The sequence below is a fragment of the Schistocerca americana genome, chromosome 1 (assembly GCF_021461395.2).
Source record: "Schistocerca americana isolate TAMUIC-IGC-003095 chromosome 1, iqSchAmer2.1, whole genome shotgun sequence".
In the NCBI taxonomy this organism is placed as follows: domain Eukaryota; kingdom Metazoa; phylum Arthropoda; class Insecta; order Orthoptera; family Acrididae; genus Schistocerca; species Schistocerca americana.
The window spans coordinates 913,902,348-913,925,894 of NC_060119.1; the positions used below are offsets into that span (position 1 = coordinate 913,902,348).

Consider the following 23,547-nt stretch of genomic DNA (forward strand, 5'->3'; position numbering starts at 1 on the left):
AAGGCTACAAAAGATATCTTTAATGTTTGGGTCAAAATTCCATAGAATGGAAACATCTTTTATTACTATCTCAGATTTCCAGTGGTATTACTTCTTCTTCTTTATTGTAATGATCAACATGCATGTCTGCAACAATGTGTGGTATCACTAGCTTATCTTAAACTGGTGAGCTCAGTCAGCAGGAGGAGAGTGTTTGTATGTGTCTATGGACTCTATAAACTGATTTTGCTATCCTGTAATTTATTTCTCTATAAAAGTAACAGTTGAGTCAGACAGATAGCTGAATAAGTTTATGGAAAAAGTACCTGAAAATTTTAAAATAGCAGATTATTTCACAGACCTCATTCATCAGCTAGAGAAGCAGCTCTAAATACTGAATATCTCCTCTCCATTCTCAGGAACAAGAGCCTGCACATGAATGTCCTTACAAACCACACTTCCTACATTAAATTTTTGTTCTGACTTTTGACATATGCATGTAAAACTGAAGTACAGAAGAGTAGTAACAGAACCATGCTGTATCTGGTATTTCAGTAGTGAGAAGTGATGGTGAGAGGTGAATAGGGTAAAATATTACTTTGTGTAGAGCATACAGTGCTCATAAAAGTTAGATCCACGGGGAGGAAATGGGTTGATGCAGGATGAAAATTAATATTGCTTGGTTTTGGTTTCAAGGCTGTCACTAATACCATGTATAAGATTATGAAAATAAGCTCACTGGACAAAAAATGACCCTTAGCGAAATCATTGCAAGCTTAATTTAATACCATGTAATTCAGTAGGCCCCTGGACTTGATAAACACCTGGATTTGATTGGGAACTGAATCCACAAGGTTGTGCAGGTACACTGCATCCAGGTAAGGCCTTTACTGAGGCTTTTAGCATGCAATTCCATCAAACTGCTGGTATGCTGATGTCGGTGTTTTACTTGTCGCTTCAGCATATCCCACATATTTTCTATGGGATTCAAGTCCGGTGATTTTGCATGCCAATCGAGATATAATAGGGTGGGTCAGTGTTCAGAAAACCAGTCACATATCCTTCCAGCTCTATGAACTTTGCTGTTATTGCCTTTATCTGCCTGGGTGAGCAATGGCCTGACTCCAAATGTTCATTGCATGCAGTTCCTAACCCAATGTTATCTTGATAACAGGTGGGATGGACCTTCATTCACTGCCTGCAGCAAGACCTGTTAGGTCAGGAAGTGATTCTGGTTCACAAGCCGTGACAAATGTCTCCGGTCTCTCTCTGTCAGGGTCTTACTATGACCACAATTCCGAAATTGCATTTCATGGCCTCTGATTGTAGGCATGTTGAACATGGGCGCTGATGACCCCACTGTTTAGCGCCCGTAAACCTCAAACACACACACACACACACACACACACACACACACACACATGTTGAACAGTCTGCTGTGAAACAGCAACTTCACATACCGTATGGCCATGGGTACAGCCAAACATAATTTCCCCTTTTTGCTACTGTGTCATGTCCTTACATTTACCCATGTTTACATCCAATGTCTACTTGAAACATCAATGTCTCAGTGATTACTGCTGCCTTGTGCTCACATAGGGGCAATGGGTGTGCAGTTGAGTATGTGACTTGATTCTGCACAATCTGTAAAGGCTTCAGGATTCATCTGTACATATGCGCTGAGATGACATATTGTCCAGTGAGCTTAGAATATGTTTTGATCTTAATGAGTTGGAAAACCGTGAAATTGTAGCTGAGAACCAAGATTAAATCATTGTGCACATTGAAAATATTTTTAACTTTTTATTCTACGCAGAGACGGGAACATGGATGCATGTTAACCACCTTGGCTTACACAATGAGCTTCTGCTCTCATGCTTTTAAATTATTGGCTTCCTTGTATAAATAATTTCTTAAGCAATGAAAATGTGTTACAGTTACTTCATTCTTGTCTCAAACAGGTACCCAGGCCCTTGTACCAGCAAGCAGTAATCATAGTTCAATATCAGCTGAAGACTGTGATACTTCCATAATTGGACCAGTTATAGGGAGAGCTCGGGCCCTTGTTGATTACACTCCTAGCCCATACGACAAGGATGCTCTCAAATTTAAGGTATGAAATGGAGGAAAATACCTGATGCACCAATGAGTGTGGTATACTTACTTTGTCAGTCTATAGAAGAGAATAAGCAAATTAATCATTAAGTGCCAAAGTAATTTCTACTAATTCCTTTGTTTAACACAATTTTAAACTACAATAAAATAACTGGGAGCTAAAATATAAAATGAGCAAATCTATTTATTAGCCCCTCAATAATTAATCAGTATCAGAAAAGTCCATCATAAAAATAAATAAAAAGTTAGTTTTGAACAAAGAAAATGCTGCCATTACCAGCAGCAGTACTCAAATTGCAAACTAAATTTTCAATTTTTCAGTACAAAAGTACTCTGTAGTTTTACAATAGTTAAGTATCATTCTGAGGTGAGGTAAGAGTTTGTAGGTGATAATACGAACATAAGTAAATTATTTAAGTTACGAATTTTTCTTTAATGATTCCAGAGATTCAAGAAGAAAAAAAAATATAGTGATCAAAAAGAGAAGAAAAAATAAATCACTTTCTAAAACAGTGAAACAGCTTGACAAATCCATATACATACTTTGAAGAACAAATAATCATGTTGATGTGGTGCTAATGAAAATAGTATCAACAAGATAGGGCAGATATAATGGTGACAAATGAAAAGAAATCATATAGGCATATAGAAGACTTTAATATAACTTAAACAAAGTGCAGAGGGTGTGCTAGAAAAATTAGCTATATTTAAATTTATTTGTCAGTCATTGATAGCTTTTGTTAGCACAGATATTACACATTAATACAGTAATAATGATGTAAAATAACTTACTCAACAAAAGCAAATTCAGAACTCAACCAAAGAACTGTGGATGTAAAAATTCTTTGCATTTCAGTGTACACCATCTGATATTATGAATTTAAACAATGGAAAATCCAAGATGGAATGCAACAATAATATGATAAGGATAGTCGCTATTCACCATATAGTAGAGATGCTGATTCACAGATAGACACTACAAAAAGACTGCCAGAAAATGAGCTTTCGGCTGACATGGCCTTCATCAGAAATACACACACACACACACACACACACACACACACACACACACACACACACGGCCAGAGTTTCTGGCTGCTGAGTCCACATTATTAACAGTAGCGCATGATGGGAGAATTGCGAATACATAGAAAGAAGGATCCTTTATTGTATGATTATATGATAGCGGAACAAACACTGGTAGCAGTTACTTCTCTAAATATATGGGAGTATGCGTGCGGAACGATTTGAAGTGGAATGATCATGTAAAATTAATTGTTGGTAAGGCGGGTACCAGGTTGAAATTCATTGGGAGAGTGCTTAGAAAATGTAGTCCATCAACAAAGGAGGTGGCTTACAAAACACTCGTTCGACCTATACTTGAGTATTGCTCATCAGTGTGGGATCCGTACCAGATCGGTTTGACGGAGGAGATAGAGAAGATCCAAAGAAGAGTGGCGCGTTTCGTCACAGGGTTATTTGGTAACCGTGATAGCGTTACGGAGATGTTTAATAAACTCAAGTGGCAGACTCTGCAAGAGAGGCGCTCTACATCGCGGTGTAGATTGCTCGCCAGGTTTCGAGAGGGTGCGTTTCTGGATGAGGTATCGAATATATTGCTTCCCCCTACTTATACCTCCCGAGGAGATCACGAATGTAAAATTAGAGGGATTAGAGTGCGCACGGAGGCTTTCAGACAGTCGTTCTTCCCGCGAACCATACGCGACTGGAACAGGAAAGGGAGGTACTGACAGTGGCACGTAAAGTGCCCTCCGCCACACACCGTTGGGTGGCTTGCGGAGTATAAATGTAGATGTAGATGTAGAAGCAAGCAAGTGGTGGGATTAAGGAGGAGGCTGAGGCGGCAAACGGGAGGGATAGTAGGGACAAGGTGGGGGCAGTGAAGTACTGGTTGGTAGAGCAGACAGGGACACGGTGGAGAGAGTGTAGGGCAGTTAGATGCAGTTGGGAGGTTAGAATGGGGGGGGGGGGTGTAAGCAGAGAAGGAGCGAACTAAAAAGACTGGGGGTGTGTTGGTGGAATAAAGGGCTGTGTAGTGCTGGAATGTGTAGGTGGAATAAAGGGCTGTGTAGTGCTGGAATGGGAACAGGGAAGGGGCTAGATGGGTACGGACAATGACTAGAAGGTTGAGGCCAGGAGGGTTACGGAAATCTAGGGTATATGGCAGGGAGAGTTCCCACCTGCGCAATTCAGAAAAGCAGGTGTTGGTGGGAAGAATCCAGATGGCACAGGCTGTGAAGCAGTCATTGAAATGAAGTACACTGTGTTGAAATAATAATTAAATCAAGACCCTATTCTGCCAACAGGCATTGAATATACATCAATAGGGACAGTTGAAAATGTGTGCTCCAACTGGGACTCAAACCCAGGATCTCCTGCTTACATGGCAGATGCTCTATTCATCTGAGCCACTGGGGGCACAGAGGATAGTGCAACTTCAGGAATTTATCCTTTGCATGCTCCCCGTGAGACCCACATTCCGACCACTCATTACATTCATAGTGCCCCGGCCCATTACACTCATTACTCGCGGCAGACAATCTAACCGAGTCCTGTAAGAGTTTGGCAATGCTTGAGCATCCACACAGGAGGAGGTCAGTGGCCGGTTAGCCTTAACTATATGAAGATGGTATGTCAGAAAGAACAGGTACAGTGACTGTGAAGCTCTCTAGAATGTAATGATAATTAAATCAAGACCCTATGCCACTGACAGGTGTTGATATACATCAACTGGGACAGTTGAAAGTGTGTGCCCTGACTCGAACCCGGGATCTCCTGCTCATGTGGTAGATGCTCTATCCATCTGAGCCACTGAGGGATGTGCAAATGCACATGCATTGCCCGAAGTCTTATGGGACTCGGTAAGATTGTCTGCCACGAGTAATGAGTGTAATGGGCAGGGGCACCACAAATGCAGTGTGTGGATGTTAAGTTGGGAATGTGGGTCTCATGGGGAGCATGCAAAGGATAAGACACTGCAGGTGCACTATCCTCTGTGGTCCCGGTGGCTCAGATGGATAGAGCACCTGCAATGTAAGCCGGAGATCCCGGGGATAGAGGCCCGCTCAGGGCACACATTTTCAACTGTCCCTGTTGATGTATATCAATGTCTGTTGGCAGCATAGGGTCTTGATTTAATTATCATTTCATTCTAGAGAGCTGCATGGTCACTGATGGTATCTGTTCTTTCAGACACTGAAAGAACAGATACCATCTTCATATACACTGTGTTGGGTGCAGTGCTCAGCAACGAGGTGGTCCAGCTTTTCCCTGATCACAGTTTGTAGGTGGCCACTCATGGTTGTCATGCCCATGTAGAATACAGCACAATGGTTGCAGCTTAACTTGTAGATCATATGATTGGTTTCACAGGTAGCCCAGCCTTTGAGTGACCGGACTGAAATATGTCATGGTGGGAGGATGTATGGGACAGGTCTTGCATCTAGGCCTGTTACAGGGATATGAGCCATGAGGCAAGGGGATGGGAGCAGGGGTTGTGTAGAGATGGATGAGGATATCGTGTAGGTTTGGTGGGTGATGGAATCCACTGTGGGGTGTGGGGGAGGGTGGAAGGAAAGTGGGTATGACATTCCTCTTTTCAGGGCACAATAAGAGGTAGTTGAAACCCTGGGGCAGAGAATGTCTTACAGTCCCGGGTGATACTGAGACACAAGGGGAATGCTCCTCTGTGGCTGGGCAGTGGGACGTTGGGAGGTGGTGGGTGACTGGAGAGATCAGGCACCCTACCCTATAATCATAACTGATGACAGAAGCTCCACCTCTGGTGCTTTGAACCACAAGAATTGCCTGGCAGAAGGAATCTGGCAGCTGTCAGACTCATTCACCTACAAATCTTACAACAGTGATCCCATTCCAGAAATCCCATAGGATTTCCAGTCCCTCCTCAAATTCTAAGACCCCTCCCATCTCCCCAGAGTCCACCTCTCACCTCACCCTTACCATTCCCCTCACTCCTACCTTAACATGCTCCCTAGTGTCCATAAACCTAACCACCTGTGATTTCCCATTGCGGCCAATCACTGTTCCCCCACTGAGAGATTCTCTGCTCTCATAGACCAATACCTTCAGCCTATTACCTGCAACCTACCCTCCTATATAAAAAATACCAACCATTTTCTCCACCATCTCTGCACAGTTACTGTTCCTTTACCACATGGTGCCCTGCCCATCACTTATGATGCCACCTCCCTTTACGCTAATGTACCTAATGCCCATGATCTTACTGCTATAGAACACTACCTTTCCCAATGCCCGATGGATTCCAATCCTGCAACATCTCTTCTAGTCGCCATGACAAACTTTATCCTCACCTACAATTACTTCTCCTTTGAAGGTGTTACCTAAAATCAAATCTGTGGCACAGCTAAGGACACATGCATGGCACCATACTATGCCATCCTACTCATGGGCCATCTAGAGAAAACATTCCTAAACACCCAGAATCCCAAACCCCTCATCTGGTTCAGATTCATTGATGACATCTTCATGATCTGAATCAAGGATGAGAAAACTGTATAAAAATTTCTCCAGAACCTCGATACCTTCTCCCCCATTCACGTCACCTGGTCCTACTCAACCCAACAAACCACATTCCTCGACGTTGACCTCCATCTCAAAGATGGCTACATCAGTACCTCCATCCATGTCAAACCTACCAGCCATCAGCAGTATTTCCACTTCAACAGCTGCCACCCATTCCATTTCAAGAAGTAGCTTCCATACAACCTAGCCACCCACAGCTGTTGCATCTATAGTGATGAGAAGATCCTCCTGAAATATACCAAGGGTCTCTCCGAGGCCTTCACAGACCATAATTACTATCCCAGCCTTGTACAAAAGCTGATCTCTCATACCTTATCTGTCTAGTCACCCACCACCTCCCAACGTCCTACTGCCCAGCCACAGAGGAGCATTCCCCTCATGTCTCAATGCCACCCATGACTGGAGCAACTGAATTACATTCTCTGTCAGGCTTTCAACTACCTCTCGCCATGCCTTGAAATGAGGAATGTCCTACGTACTATCCTTCCCACCCTTCCCACAGTGGTACTCCATCGCCCACTTAACCTGCATGATATCCTCACCCATCCCTATACAACCCCTGTTCCCAACTACTTGCCTCGTGGCTCATATCCCTGTAAAAGACCTTGATGCAAGACCTGTCCTACACCTCCTCCCACCACCACCACCTACTCCAGTCCAGTAACAAACATCACCTATCCCTTCAAAGACAAGGCTACCAGTGATGTGATCTACAAGCTAAGCTGCAACCACTGTGCTGCATTCTATACAGGCATGACAACCAACAAGCTGTCTATCCACATGAATGGCCACCTACAAACTGTGGGCAAGAAACAGCTTGACCATCCTGTTGCTGAGCATGCCACCCAACATAACTTTCTTCATTTCAGTGACTACTTCACAGCCAGTGCCATCTGGATCCTTACCAACAATGCCTGCTTTTCTGAATTATGCATGGGGGAAGCTTCCCAGAAATATATCCTGTTCTCATAATCCTCATGGCCTCAACCTTCATTAGTTGTTGTCCTTACCCATCTAGCCCCTTCCTTGTTCCCATTCCAGCACTATACGGCCTTTTATTCCATCAATGCATCCACTGTCTTTTTACTTCTCTCCTTTTTGGTGTAAAGGAATGGCAGCTGCCAAAATGCAGATACAGTTGGTGGTGGCGGTGTGGAGGACCGAGGTGTGGATGGTGCCTTCAGAAGGGTGGAGGCCAACATCCAGGAAGGTGGAACATTGGGTTGAGGAGAACTAAATGATATGAATGGGAGACAAGGTGTTGCGGTTGTGAAGGAATTAAGGTAAGGTATCCTGGTTCTGAGTACAGATCAGGGTGATATCATCAGTGAACATGAACTAGACTGGAGTTGGAGATTTTGGGAGGCTAGGAAGGTTTCCTCTAGATGGCCCATAAGCAGGTTGGCATAGGAGGATGCCATGCAGGTCTCCATGGCTGTGGATCTGATTTTATTTGTATGTCTTCCCTGCAAAGCTGAAGTAGTTGCGTGTGAGGATATAATTGGTAAGGTGTGTATGGAATGAGGTAGTTGGTTTAGAATCTGAAGGATGATGGGAGAGGCAAGGCCATGTGCATTGAGGATTTTGGTGTATGGGAGGGTGGCATCAGCAGTGATGATCAGGGATCCAGGAGGTAAAGGGGTGGGGGTGGTGCAGAGTTAGTAAGGAAGTGGTTAGTATGTTTGATGTGGGAGGCCAGTCTTGGGGCTGCAAAGGAGCACTTGCCCTCTCCTCTCTCAATATCACTCTGGACTGGAACAACTGAACCACATCCTCCGTCAGGGCTTTGATTATCTATCACCATATCCTGAAATAAGTCATTCCATGCAGGGCTTTCCCATCCTTCCTAAAGTAGTGATGTTCCATCACACAACCAACCATGCCTATGCCACTCACATTCCCAACCCCTTGCCACAGGAATCATATTCAAGTAGAAAAAATTATGATTTTTAATCAATGCTGACAAATATATAATGAAATAATAATATTTTATGGTTGCCATCTTAATTTGTGATCATTTTGGCTGTGACTTTGCCAGTTTTAAAGGTTTGTAGCCAAAAGACTTATTATGCAGTACTAAGGAGCTGACTGAACACAAACAGTTGCCCAGTTCACTTTTTTTAGTACACACAGTGCTCAAGCTTTAACAAAATAGTCACAAAAGTCAATTATGATATTGGAAACTAGTTACAGCCTGAAAAATAGTGAATGGTTTTTGTAGTGAAGCAAATATGTAAATTACTGCATTCCTTCACATGCATTAGAATTAGATTATGCACAAGAATAAGATGGACAAAAATTATTGTCATATTCAGTAGAAACTGTATTATTGAACAGTCTGTAATAATACAGATCTTCACTAGGCCATTTGCCCCTAGAATCTTTGTTGAGCTTCAAGCCTGCACAGCTTAGCTTTGTGTTGATTGCCATATTCTGTTGCCTCATTGGCAGAAGGATAGATGAAAATAATCAGTGAGCATTGTGCATAAAAAGTGTATTTGGTATGGAATTTACACTTTAATTCAAAACAAAGTAACAGAGACTGGGCTTCTATCTACAAGAATTCTGATTTGTCACCCTCTTGACAATTTGTACATTCATTTCAACAGTGCTCTCATCTGCTTAAAACAGAGAATGGTGCCAAAAGGATTATGCACGAAATGAAAGGACTTAAGTTATCTAATGCTCTCAAAGGGTTTGTTTGGCAAAAATTAAACAATGAAAACTCCAGACAACAATATCAACAGTGTAGGAAAAGACAGATTACTACTTACCGTAAGGAAGACACATCAACTTGCAGAAAGGCACAATTAACAGACACACACATTTAGGTTTCGGCCACAGCCCTCATTAGTAAAACACACACACACACACACACACACACACACACACACACACACACACAAAAGCAAGCATACCTCATGCACACATGACCACCAACTTTAGCACTGTGGCCCAAGATGCTGGAGTTGGCAGTTGTGTGAATGAGGTGTGCATCTTCTGTTTTTTTCTTTTTTTTTCTTTTGTGTGTGTGTGTGTGTGTGTGTGTGTGTGTGTGTGTGTGTGTGTGTGTGTGTGTGTATTTTACTGCTGAAGGCTGTGCCCAAAAGCTATATGTGAGGGTCTTTTAATTGTGCCCCTCCTTTACGGTAAGTAGTGATCTGTCTTTTCCTACATTTTCAAAAGATTTGTTTATTTGTAATGGACCCAAGTGTCATCATGTTATTAAGCACATTCCACAAATTGTTGGATCTAACTATGTAAACTTTAGTATGAAAGTCTATCTTCCTGATAATGTCATAATGCGAGGATATTCACACAGTAGTCCAGGAAACACTAAAAGCACATGTGTTAGTACATTTCAGATGAGAAACAATATGTGCCTTTACTCAACACAACATAAATGGCAGTGTAGGCTACACTCAGTGATTAATAGAGAGCAACTATAATGTGTAAAAACAGTGTTTCATTGGATATCATACAAATCAGGTAGAAACCATTAATTTCATAATTATATGATTTTACTTTTCAGAAAGGAGACATCATTGACATAGTTACAATGAATCCCAGTGGGCTGTGGAAAGGTATTTTGCACAACAAAGTAGGTACTTTCAAATTCATCAATGTTGAAGTCCTGACTGAGAAAGGAAGATCCAGCAAACGTCATCATTCTAGTGGAAAGTACTCTCATCACTGTGTTTCTGCTAAGGGAAAGCCACACTCTGTGGAAGATCTACTTCGGAGAATAAATCTTGAGGTAGCTATAAACATATTACATAATATGCATTAAAATATCATTCAAATCTCTTCCACTTCTTGCAGCCCATGCCATAACCCCCTCTTTCTATATCTTCACTTCAGCAGCATTATTCCCATGATTTGTCAAGAGTAATATTTGCAGACAGAGACTAGAACTCGGCTCCAGATTTCTGGGTATTTTTGTACTGAGCTCAAAGAAGAGCATAAATTATTGCCAATTTCCATGCTTTCAGAACATATAAATTACGCAAATTTTTTTTTGTGTCCCAACTCTCCCTAGCCCATTACCTACAAATGCTATCAATACCTTAGCACAAGTTTTGAAGATCAAAATTGCAAACATGGAGCTTGTTGTGGTTGGTTGGTTGTTTGGGGAAGGAGACCAGACAGCATGGTCATCGGTCTCATCGGTTTAGGGAAGGAAGTCGGCCGTGCCCTTTCAGAGGAACCATCCCGGCATTTGCCTGGAGTGATTTAGGAAAATCACGGAAAACCTAAATCAGGATGGCCGGACGAGAGCTTGTTGTGGAAATGGAATCATGCTAGAAGAGACTAAAAATTGTGTATGCTGGATGATGTGAGACTGAGTTAACTTGAAAGGAGAGTAATGGGATTTTATGGAGATAATTGATAAACTTACCACCTTCAGAGTAAGGGCTGCATGCATGCATACTCTATCTCTAAAAAGGATTATTGCGAAAGCTAGCAAAGTTTTGTTCTTTTACATGTGCTGTCAATGACACCATACTTCCACTCTTGGATAACTTGTTTCCTTTACTCCTAAATTATTTACATTCTGTTGAAAACTTTTTCATTTAACTTACTCACTACTAAGCTAATTTATGGTGCATGAGCTCTTGTTCATTTTTGATCACTAGTTAACATATTTGGTATTCCTCTCTGTTATATTATTCTTAATTCCAAATGTTCTTACAAATCTGTCCCAATTAGCCCTTTGATATTCCTGGAATTTTTACCAACTTGTGTAAAGTTACTTCTTGTCTTCATCTCTGCTTTTGAACTCTGGAAAAAAAAAATTGGTACACCTGGAAAGATGGCATTGATTTTGATCCAGTGGTGGCTTATGCCACCTGGGGGTATAGTAGAAGTATTGATAATGGTTTCAATGTCGTCTGCCAACAGATAACATAGTGGCATAACTACCAGAGCACTATCTGTGTCTAACCTTTAATTGGGAATGCTCACACCCAGAAGGCTCAGTGTGGTTCAAACATGTGAAGCAAGCAGGGAACCATGCCACGGAGATGCACTCATGCTTCCTACAGCCAACTGAGCACATTTGAAAGGGGTCAAATTGTGGCCTTCCAAGTGGTCCTTTGAGAGAAATGCTGGTATCAGTGGTCACAAAGACATTCTCACACCTGTAGATGAGGTCCTGTATGTCCATGCAGCACAGATGCCTGCCAGGATCGTCATATTGTAAGGGCAGCAGTGGCAGATCGTACAGCTACCACAGAACAGATAAGACGACTTGGGAGCCCAGATGTGCCAAAACAGATTGTTGCAAACCGTTAATTAGCAATGGGATTACGGGCACATGCACCTCTAGCCCATCTTCCACTCATGCCACAGGAAGGACATGCATGGCTCAATTGCTGTTGCCACAGGATCACTCGGAAGATGGAATAGCATGCTGTGGTCTTCAGCAATGAAAGCAGATTCTACCTGTAAGCAAATGATGTTCATTAGCATGTACAAAGTAGACCTGGTGAGCACTGTCTCAAATAGTGCATTTGTCCAAGACACACTGGCCCCATCCCATGTATTATGGTCTGGAGCATGATAAGCTACAACTCTCGTTCACATTTGGTGTTTCTGGAGGGGATGCTAACCAGCACTCAGTACATGCAGAATTCGGTTAGACCTGTTCTTGTGCTATGCTTGCAACAGGAAGGTGACATGTTGTTCCAACATAATAATGCTCACCCACACACTGCCCATGAAACTCAATGTGCTCTGCAAGAAGTGCAGCAACTTCCCTGGCCAGCATAATCTCCAGACTTTCTCCAATTGAGCACATATGGGATATGATGGGACTAGAAGTGACTCATCAATCAACAACTCTTACAGAACTACATGAACAGGTCAAACAGGCATAGTATAACATATCCCAGGACAGTATTTGCCGTCTATATGATCAACTGGATGTCAAAGTCAGCACCAGCATTGCCAACTGTGGAGGCTACACCATGTACTAGTATCATTGTTTGAGCATAGGTTGGTACCTGGAACCTCAGAACCACTTGTACTATTGATCGGTAAAGGTAATCATTTAATGTACTCCATATGCACTGTTACAACAATAAATTTTGAGATAACTGGAAACCGCTAAAGGAGTGTAATAATTTTTTATTCTGGCAGCATATATGAGACAGCTCATCAGTGTCAAAACATAAACAATCTATTAACTATTATAGACTGCTTAAAAGTGTGGTGTGTCCTTTGGTACAGTCTGCCACAGTTACTGCTCAGTTTGGCTTAATACTTTCGTAATGTTAGACATGACTTTTACCTCTAGTCATGATGTTTTGATGCACTGTTACCATTTTATGAATTGATCGATGATGATCTGCGTAACTGACTTATGTGGTAACTTTAAAATGTATTTCAGTTTGAAACTAGATGCCACATAAATAAAATTGATTGTGCGCCATGCAAGATTCCGACTATGTTAGGTTTTGTAGACGGGATTGCCAGCATTTTTTGCAGACTTCAATGTAATATTCTGCTTTATAGGATCATGCAATAAGTATATTATGTAAAGCTGCTAACAGAGCACCTTGCTGAAACCTCTTCATGGACCTTGGAATCCTTACACTCATGTATCAATATGTTTACTTCTTAATGGTGCTTGTAGTTCACAGTAGCCGGCCGTGGTGGCCGAGTGGCTCTAGGCGTTTCAGTCTTGAACCGCACGACTGCTACGGTCGCAGGTTCGAATCCTGCCTCGGGCATGAATGTGTGTGATGTCCTTAGGTTAGTTAGGTTTAAGTAGTTCTAAGTTCTAGGGGACTGATGACCTCAGATGTTGAGTTCCATAGTGCTCAGAGCCATTTTGAGTTCACAGTAAGAGTTTATTTAGGATGAATGGTGACACTGACAGCCATAATGTGAAAATTGAATATTAGAAGTGGAAATTATTTCCATATGGACTGTGTGTCCCTTTTGAAGTTTCAGACATAAGGCAGGAAATTAGAAACCTCTAGATACTAGAAAATGAAGTAAAAGAGAAACTAATTAACTGTTCTTTCTATAATCTATCAGAATATTTGGAATCAGAATTGTAAATTCCATTAATGCTAATATTAAACAGTTTCTAACTTATCCAATGTAAAGAAAACAATTAGCTGTTTCTGAAAATAATAAAATTACATAAATGTTTGGTATGAAGTAGTGGCTAAAAACACCTACTAAAAGGTCTAAAAGAAAAAGCAGTAATTGTTTCAAAGTAGCTACTTTTTTTATTTACACACAGAAAGAAAAAAGTTACATGGAAAAAATTCCCATAATTAAAAAAATTCCCATAATTAATCACATGAGGAATTACTATATCTCTAGTTATATTTGGTTGTTAGTATACTTTACAGAAGTATCCAGCGAAGGATTTTACTGCCTTTTAATGCATGACTTCCCTTGTTTCACATTTCTGAAGGCTCTCCTTCATTATTCCATTTATAGAATACAAAGCGTGAATGAGTGAACATTATATCAGTTATGAAGAATTACTCAACAACATTCACAAGTACAGACTGTGTGGTTCAACTTCTTCTGTATCACAGATAGTATATGTTGGACAGTCCTCTTGTTTTATGTCTCTAAGTTATAAAAGCTAGGAAAGATGAAAATGTGGTTCATTGCATAATGTTCTGTTGCCCTTATGAATAAAAGGCTAGATTTGGTGAAAGAACTTGATTTTTCGTTCAAAAGTTTTTACTCAGCCTTTCTTTCCCTTGAAAAAACAATGAGTTTATTAATTTTCCAGATCAGCTCAGGAAAATGTTACGATGGTTCTTGCTGATAGCAACTGACTCCTTTCCCATTCCTTGGCCATTACTAACATATCCAAAATAAAGTAAATTCATATGGTGAATGTTCATTAGTGTTGTTGTTGTCATCATTATATTAATTTTGGCATTTTACAGAGTATGATTATGGAATTTCTGTTTTATATTCATGAGTATGCTATAGACAGAGCACACAGAAAAGTGAATATGAACACTAGGCACAGAGACAGTAAAAGAGACAATAACAAGAGGACACATATAACAAAAGTGCATGAAATATAACAAGTAGAAAGCTTAAAATATTACTGTACTAACATTAATAATAGTAACTGTATAACTGCAGAGATCCCAGTCTTCCTATTATTAATTGATTATGATTCAACTTGCAGGAACATATATCTGTTTTTGTTTTAAATGGCTATGAAGATTTGGAATTGTTCAAAGATCTGGAAGGAGAAGACCTTGATTATCTAGGAATTAATAACCCAGAACATCGAGCAAAAATACTGACTGCTGTTGAGTTGCTGCATGATTATGACTGTAAGTTATCACTGTTTAAATAACGATACCCAATAATTTCTTATTCTGTTGGTTTGCTTGTACTCTATAGCACTGACCCTGAGAGAAAAATCAATTTTTGTTATCATTTCCATATAAAAATTGGTTTTGCACACACTTTCTTTTCAATCACAGACACAAGTTACTGAGTTATCTACTAAAAATTGTTTCCTTGTATAAAGTTATTTAAATCTGCAGTTAATTCTGACACAACCTAAATGTTTGATAGGACTCTAATAACTGACTTGTTTTTGATAGTTTCATGGTTTTCTTTAATCATTTTCTGTACACTGTTATAACTTAAATATCAGTTAGTAGCAACAACAAACATGTGATACTCAACTGGCAGTTTCACTCCTGCCCCCCCCCCCCCCCCCCCACCCCCACCCCCTCCATCCCCTCTTTGCTCCTTTTCTCAAATATAATGCCTCTGATTCAAATGAGCATTTATACTGCAGGAAAAGTTTACTGTTACAAATTTTATTTCTACAATCCATAAATCTTTCCATGCTGCCTGACACCAAACACAAAATTGCAACTAATGTGGAGTTTGTGTCCTCTTTATAACTTACATAATCAAATATAATCAGATCTTCTTAGACTATCAAAAGGATATTGGACATCTGCTGAGAGACCAAACTATATCTGTAATATAATGATATCCAGTTATGCAGACAATCTTCTGATATCTTATGAATAAAAAATTCCTACCTCTTTCATGAAGAAAAAGTCAAAGAAAAGGTCATGGGAAATAATTTTAAAAATCATATGACAATGGCTTCAGTTGATAAAGAAGTAACTGCAAAGGAACACATGCAAGTGTTCAAGAAAAACTATTGCAAAACTGCAGAGGAAGTATCTCTTTCCTGACAATAACAGCAGCAGCAGTATTTACTATAATACCTTCCTGAGCTCTGAAATGAAACACTTTGGTATGTGCAAAAAGACATAAGAAAAGAAACATACAAATGATGAAAGATCCTATGAACTTGTATCATTAGCAACTCAATCTCTTGTGTTCATGTTTCACTCCTACAGTTCATTTTGATAACACTAATGTTAGCACTTCTGACCCCTGTCACCTCTGCTGATGCTAAAATACTCTAGCAACTCCCATTTCTCTTATTTTCTATATTTTAAGTCACTTTTACCTCTTTTTGTCCTCTCTTCTCTTACTACTCTTTTTACAAGACATTCCAGTTTTTTATCATTAAATTAAAACACAACATACATTCATAGGCATTTGGTGAAGCTAAATTGATAATGTTCTTGGTTAATCTCATCTTTGTTCATGAAAATATAAATATGACACTGGCAGACTGAGACTCAAATTTGGGACCTTTGCCTTTCAATGGCAAGTGTTCTACTAACCGAGCTACTCAAGCATGACTCACGACCCATCCTCACACCTTTACTTCTGCCAGTACCTCATCTCCTACCTTCCAAAATTCACATATGTTCTCCTGTGAAACTTGCAGGATTAGCACTTCTGGAAGAAAGGATATTGTGGAGACATGGCTTAGCCACATCCTGGGGGATGTTTCATATCATAGCACACTCCACTGCAGAGTGAAAATTTCATTCTGGAAACATTCCCCGGGCTGTGTTTAAGCTATGTCTGTGCAATATCCCATCATCCGGAAGTGCTAGTCCCTCAAGTTTTTCTAGAGAACATCAGTGAAGTTTGGAAGGTAAAAGATGAGGTACTGGCGCAAGTAAAGGTTTGAGAATGGGTCACAAGTCATGCTTGGGGAGCTCAGTTGATAAAGCACTTGCAAGCAAAGGGCAAAAGTTGTTAGTTCGAGTCTTGGTCTGACACACATTTTTAATCTGCCATTAAGTATCATATAAGTGTGCAAACTCTGCTGCAAAGTGAAAATTTCATTCTGGAAATATAAATAGTTTTGGACACTGGAAATCTTCCAGATGAACTTATACATGTACAGTTGTTTGAACTTTGGTACCTCTTCAGCATGTGAAAAGTGTTTTTTGATGGATAGTCAGAAACATGATATTATAGTGATCTTCTGTCTACAAACCAAAATGGCAGGTTGTGTGGCAATGGTAAGGGTGACACATCATGAAAGGTGGAGTTCTAGAAAATTTTGTGTGAATGTGGGAAATGTTACATAGCATAAAACACACACATGGAATAAGAATTGTGCATTGATATCAGCAGCACACCCTTCATATTCAATCATATAAATCTGCAATTGCTTAATTTTATATTTCCATTGGTCACACAATGTATTATAACAATATTAAGATCCTAGCCACAACCTCTCCTTTTTTTGCAATTCATTGGTCAAGGATGTGATAGAAATATGTCTGGTAGGCAACCTAATAAAGTGAGAAAACTCCGCTTGCAACTCATCTTCACTCTCATTACGTATTCACTTATTAGCATTCTGACACCCACAAATGGTTTTAACAATGTCCAGTTAATTCATTATCATTTTGGTTTGGCAGCATCTACCAGGCAGCCCTGTGTTTCTTTGCACTTGGTACTAATGCGTTTTAGTCTATCATGCATTTCTTATTAAACTGTACAACAGTTATCTGTGACAGTGGTTACATTTAAAATGTCATCTGTGACTAGCATGCCTTGTGCTTCATGTTATACCTTGTGTCACATGGTCCTGATGATGTCTCAAATAGGTACAGATTCATGCTAAGTTCATTGATTACTCTTGACATTGGCTGGAAAGCTTTGAACTGAAGTATTGGAAGATTGTGTCGTGACTGCATTCTCAAAAACTGATGAAACAGATAAACTCTACTTAGGCTTTGCTCTATTTGAAAGAGTAATGCTTGGCCATTTCTATGTGCATATACCGCATAACAGAATGTGAGACATGTAAAGCATTGGATTTTTTGGTATTTATCTAACAAGCTTCCTCAAATACTCCCATCAAACAGCAGCTTTCTGATCACATTCGCCACAAAGTAAATGTACTTACTGCTACTAACAAGTTGTAACTATTTGGGCAAACATAAGAATTACATTCAGAAACAGAGATGATGATAAAGAAATGAAGGTTGAGATGGTGCTATACACAAATGTTCTATGTGACATAGTTTTAATCAGTAACAACACAACAAAAGATAGCTGCGTCACAGACATAACACACTTTGTAACCAAGCACTCTTTATACAGTATCTATGTAGATAAAGAAGAGAGGTACATGTGTGATGAGTTACAAGATATGTTAATGAGATGACACTTCCAGTTTCTGATAGATGGAAAGAAGTAATATAGAACTGAATGAAAATCAAACAATGGACTTTAAAAAACAATATCTCAGTTCCATAAAATGTAATAATGTAATATTGCAGAAAAATCACCAGGATACACAGGATGATAAAATTAAAATTCCAGTTTCAAAACACTGTAAAAAAGTAACCGCTGTCCTATATGACATCAAATTTGAATGGAGTGTTATCAAAGAAGGGGAAAACATTATGGAAAACAAGATTAACAAAAATTTTACCACTATGCATTGTAAGAGGCAGAATATGCAAAAGAAAAAACACAATGTACATGGCTGCTCCTTAGTTTGTGCCAGGTACGCTTGGCCTCACTGTCTCAATATAGGATCACACACTGCTGGTGAAGCACTTTTACGAGAATAGTGACTGTGTGTCAGTACCTATGCAGGAGTTCCAGGCACTCAAAGGTATGAAAAAAGGTACTGGTCTGTTATCTGTGAAGGGCCTGGAGAGAATGATTATGAAAAAAACAGATTCTTTTGAAGGGCAGAGTGGCAGTGGGAGGAGAACAATTGGTCTGATTCAATAGAAGATGTGGCCACAGCACTGCAGGAGGGCTCGAGCACCCGTGTGCAAACATGCAGTGCATGGGGAATAGCCTGAACTTTGGACATGCCTGTCAGCACAATGCATAAAATTCTATGAGATGTCCTGCATTGCTATCCATACAAAATTACCCATGTCCAGGAGTTGCTTCATGCTGATCTGCCAGTTTGACAAACATTTGTTCTAGAATTTCTTGCTTGCATGGTAGAGGCAGTGAATGGCCATGTGGACAGAAGAAATGCATTTCCATCTCAATACACAGAACTGCAGAATATAATATGAACAATGGAAAATTGACTCGCATGTCAATGGGTACCAATTCTTTCTGCAAAGATAGCTGTGTGGTGTGGGTTGATGGCATCTTTTATCACAGGGCTATAATTTTTTGAGGAGGTGGCTCCTACACATCCTATGTGCTCCATCACTGGTAAACACTATGCACCAACATCATTCCAACCCTTTAAAAGTGAGGATGTATAGGTAGGATCATTTTTATGCAAGATGGCACTCCTTCACACACTGCACACCCTTCAAAGCCGTTGCTGCAAAGGCATTTTGGAAATTCTAGAATTATCAGCAGTCATTTTCAGGCAGCCTGGCTGTCCAGATCACCTGAACTTAATCTATGTGACTTCTGTCTGTGGATTTATCTGAAAGACACTGTGTGCAGTGCTTGGATTACAAATTTAGCTGAACTGAAGACATGCAATGTGCATCACCCTTGAGACACTCCGATGTGGAACACACTTTTTCTCATTTTCAAATTTTGGCGGAAAATGTTGGACAACATATTGAACATGTCCTTTGTCAGTTTTAAAACAATTAAAAATTGCTTTTTATACAATTTTTGGCCTTTGTACAATTAAAAACCAATTTTTTCCATTTAGTGTGGTGTGGGCTGGCTTACCTAACAGTGCTACAACCATTGAATGACAAAAATGTGTATGGTCATGAACATTGCTCAGTGTAATTGATTTAATGTGCAACTCACACCATGGCCATTATATTGCGATTCATTGGTCATTTGTACCCAAATCCATTTATGTTATGATGCCTTCAGTGCCATGTTATGGGAAAATTTTTGTTCATATTTTTTGTTTCAGTAATGTTTCCTTCTTCTTCCGTAATACTCCATTCAAATTTGACACCATTTTGAGCAGCATTTCCATTTTTACAGCATTCTGAAACTGGAACATAAATTAGAATCACCCTGTATAACAATTATGATGTGTAAAGCTAGAAAAGAGATTAAACAGGTGTGGAGATTCACCATTTAGAAAGTGGAAGGCATATTGCCACACAGAAAGGAAGACAATTAGAGACAAGGAGAGCAAGTAGTAAGAAATTACAATGAAACGTGTACACTGAAGAGCAGGTTGGTTGCTCTGAGACTGTGAGGTGATGATCTAAATACACGAATGGCAAATAACAAGTGGAGTAAATAACTGTAATGACTTTTGGTGAAACTATTGGCATAACTATTTGATATAAAGTGCACATCAACAAATACTTGCAGACTAGACATTAAGTGCCTGACAATAAGAAGTCCTGTGACACTTGTGTATTTGCAGCTTATGGATGGTAATATGAATAGTGTTTAAATATGTTTTGTTATTAATGCTGTCAAATAACTGAGATTAATTTACTGGAGAAAAATCTTAAATGAGTAACCTGTTGTGAACAAATATACAACTTGTATATGTGCAGAACAGTACACCAACTTACAATTGGCCACTGAGCAGCACAATTATTGCAATATGAAAGAAATGTTTTGGAGCTACATTTAACTATATATCAGCTGTTTTTGTTTCATTAGCACATATTCAATACATACTCCCTCAGATCGAATAAACTGTAAGACCTCACTAGTTAACACACAGGATAAATACATAAATTACCATCACATTTGTAAGCGACTAATGAAGATTCCTTAAATATGTGAATAATGCATACACTGAAATATTCTAGTTGTGCTGACCAAACTCAACAAAAAAAGACAAAAAAGTCTTTATCTTATGCTTTAGTAGTAACTTCACTCTTAATTTACAGTATCTCTCAAGGTGCAAGTGTATTAAGTATTTTTAACAACAAAATGAAAAGGATAGGTTGCTACTCGTCACATAGAGGAGACACTGAGTGGCAGGCAGGCACAATGAAAGAGACTGTTAAATATTATTCAGCAATTGGAATAAGTTCTGCACCAGATGTAGACAAAACAAAACTCACACACATTCATGCAATCACACAAGGCCTTATTGTGACTGCATTAGAGGTGAGCAGCAACTTTTTTCTACGATAAGTCAGATGTGATTGCAGTTGGGTCTTAGGACCCAGAGATGACAATGGCTATGTGTCTGTGAGTTGTGCTTGTGTGAGGTGTGTGTGTTTGCTGTGGTAGTGCAGATGCAGGTGAAGTTGGGTCTTAGCCCAAGAGATGACAATGGCTATGTGTTTGTAAGCTGTGCTTGTGTGATGTGTGTGAGTTTTGTTTTGTCTCTGTCTGTTGATGCACTTACACTGCTAGCTCAATAATATCAAGCAGTCTTTTTCATTGTGCCTGTCTGCCAATCAAAGTCTACTCTATGTGATGAGTAGAAATCTAACCTTTCCATATTGCTCTTCCATTATGGATTTTCAGTGTATTTTTTGTGTTTTTAATATTTTACTATAAGAAGATCAGAATGACTTTACTACCAGTATTTACTTGCAGTGTAAAAAGAAAGAGTCAGTTATTAAATTGTGTTCTCCCTTTTGTTTTCCTCCATCTTTTTTAATTTTTTATTTTAAAGAACAAAGTACTTACACTATCAGACTAAGTGAAATCTATCAAGGAATTTCCACTAATAATATCAAGCTCAGAACTGTTACCAGACTTTTTTCTTCTAAAAAAATGAAACAAAGGTTCTTTGTCTGAAGATCTGACGATCTTTGTTATTTTCTTTTGTCATTTTTTAGCTCCAGAAAGTCCTGTTGATACAGACGAAGAAGATCAAAACTCAAGTACTGAAGATGATGCAGGCTCAATAAGTCAGCATTCAGAATGTTCAACATCACAATTCAGTTCAAATAGTAAATGCTCCTCATTTCAACGTCTCCAGTTTCCTCGAGACTCTGGATGTTATGATGCTTCTATGAAAGAGAGAATGCATTCACATCACAAACACCATCATCACAGGAAAGGACACAGTGGAACTGTGATGCAGCACCATCACCATCACAGTCATCACTCTCAGAAATGTGAACAGGATTGTTCTAGCCAAGTGGACTGCACTGGCTCAAGAGTGAGAGACTGTGGTTTAAATTTAAGGCATTGCAGCAGTGTAAAAGAAATTCCTAATAATTTGGACTCGGGTATGCTCTTTCAGAGCCAGAGTAACACAGTAAAAAATGAAATTGTGGGTGTAAGTGACAAGCATTCACATGCAGTCCACACTGCTCTGTCCCATCATGAATCTTTGGATATGAGTGAATTGGACAAACAACTATTGCTATCACAACAGCAAAACTTCCTTCCAAATATTCCTGTAACTTCACTGTCTGGGACTACGGCTTCATCAGCTACAGAAGTTTCTCAGGACAAGTCCATGGTCAGTGTTTCCAACTCCCCTGTACGAACCCCAGCAGACTCTTTCACATTAGCACGAGGGAAGTTAGTATCTATCGATTCCTCTAGAAAAGGAGCTCCACCAGCCCTGTCTTCTCCAATTAGTGGTTCACGAAGTGGAAGCAGTAAAAAGCAACAAATTTTAGAGTCACCAAGCAGCAGACAGTCTCCAAGTATTTTTGGTTCTGATGGCTCTCCTGTGGTAAGTAGTGAAATGTCAGCTTCACCACCCCCTTGTGGTATTATTGAAGATACATGTGAGACAAATGCTAAGCTGACAATGGTGAAGTATGTGGTGGGTGGGAGTAGTGATCTTGGATTGGGTTGTGAGAGTGGCAATATTGTTACAGGTGGAGGAAGAGGTTGTAGCTTCAGTGAAAAATCCAGTGACTCTGGAGTAAGTTCAAGCTCTTTGTCTTCATCAAACATAAGAGAAGGTCGAAGTGGACATGTAATTGGGTCATCAGGGATGACTGTAATTGACAGCCCTACAAGAGCATTCCTTAATTTTGGCTGTGTTAACAACAACAGAGCTTCACCAACACACAGTAACAAGGGACATACTGTAATGTTACAAGAACTTGAAAAAAATTCATATCAATAACCAAAATTAAAGACAATGTGCTTGACAATTCATATCAATATTTAGTCAATAACATATTTCCTAGTCCTGAGCCCCACTATTGTGTATAGTCCTGATTGTTTTAAAGATGAAAAAATGTTGAACTAAAATAATTTGTTAGTTATTTCATTTTTAATTGTTTCTGAATATCGCAAAATATTGTAAAAATGTGGTAAATTCCTCTTGTAAATTATTGTAAGATATTGTAGCAAGGACATATGTTTTATCAGAAATAAAACATTTTTGCAGTTTAATTTAAACTTCAGAATTGTTGAACCATAAATACCTTCAATCTGTCCTTTGTCTCAAAGAGGACAATAAAATATTGTAGCTAGAAAACAAGCAAAGGAAAAATGATCATAATATCATTGTTCAGAAGGGGAAAAAATCAGAAGATGTGAAGTAAGTAAACAAGAGAAAGTGGCAACAGTCCTAAAATTTTGAATATGCCAGCAAAAAGGTGTGCTCTCCTTTATACTCCTACA

At 39.5% G+C, this 23,547-nt stretch overlaps 1 protein-coding gene across 1 annotated transcript in view; it reads left to right on the plus strand.

Moving 5' to 3' along the window:
• Window positions 1-23,322, plus strand: part of LOC124595108 (SAM and SH3 domain-containing protein 1-like) — a 427,338-nt gene extending 404,016 nt beyond the window's left edge. Inside the window, exons 13-16 of the mRNA XM_047133709.1 lie at window positions 1,941-2,092; window positions 10,211-10,435; window positions 14,852-15,002; window positions 21,792-23,322. Of these exons, the coding sequence (XP_046989665.1) occupies window positions 1,941-2,092; window positions 10,211-10,435; window positions 14,852-15,002; window positions 21,792-23,044 (1,781 nt within the window). The 3' untranslated portion in view covers window positions 23,045-23,322. The remainder of the gene's footprint in view (window positions 1-1,940; window positions 2,093-10,210; window positions 10,436-14,851; window positions 15,003-21,791) is intronic.
• The last annotated feature ends 225 nt before the right edge of the window (window positions 23,323-23,547 follow it).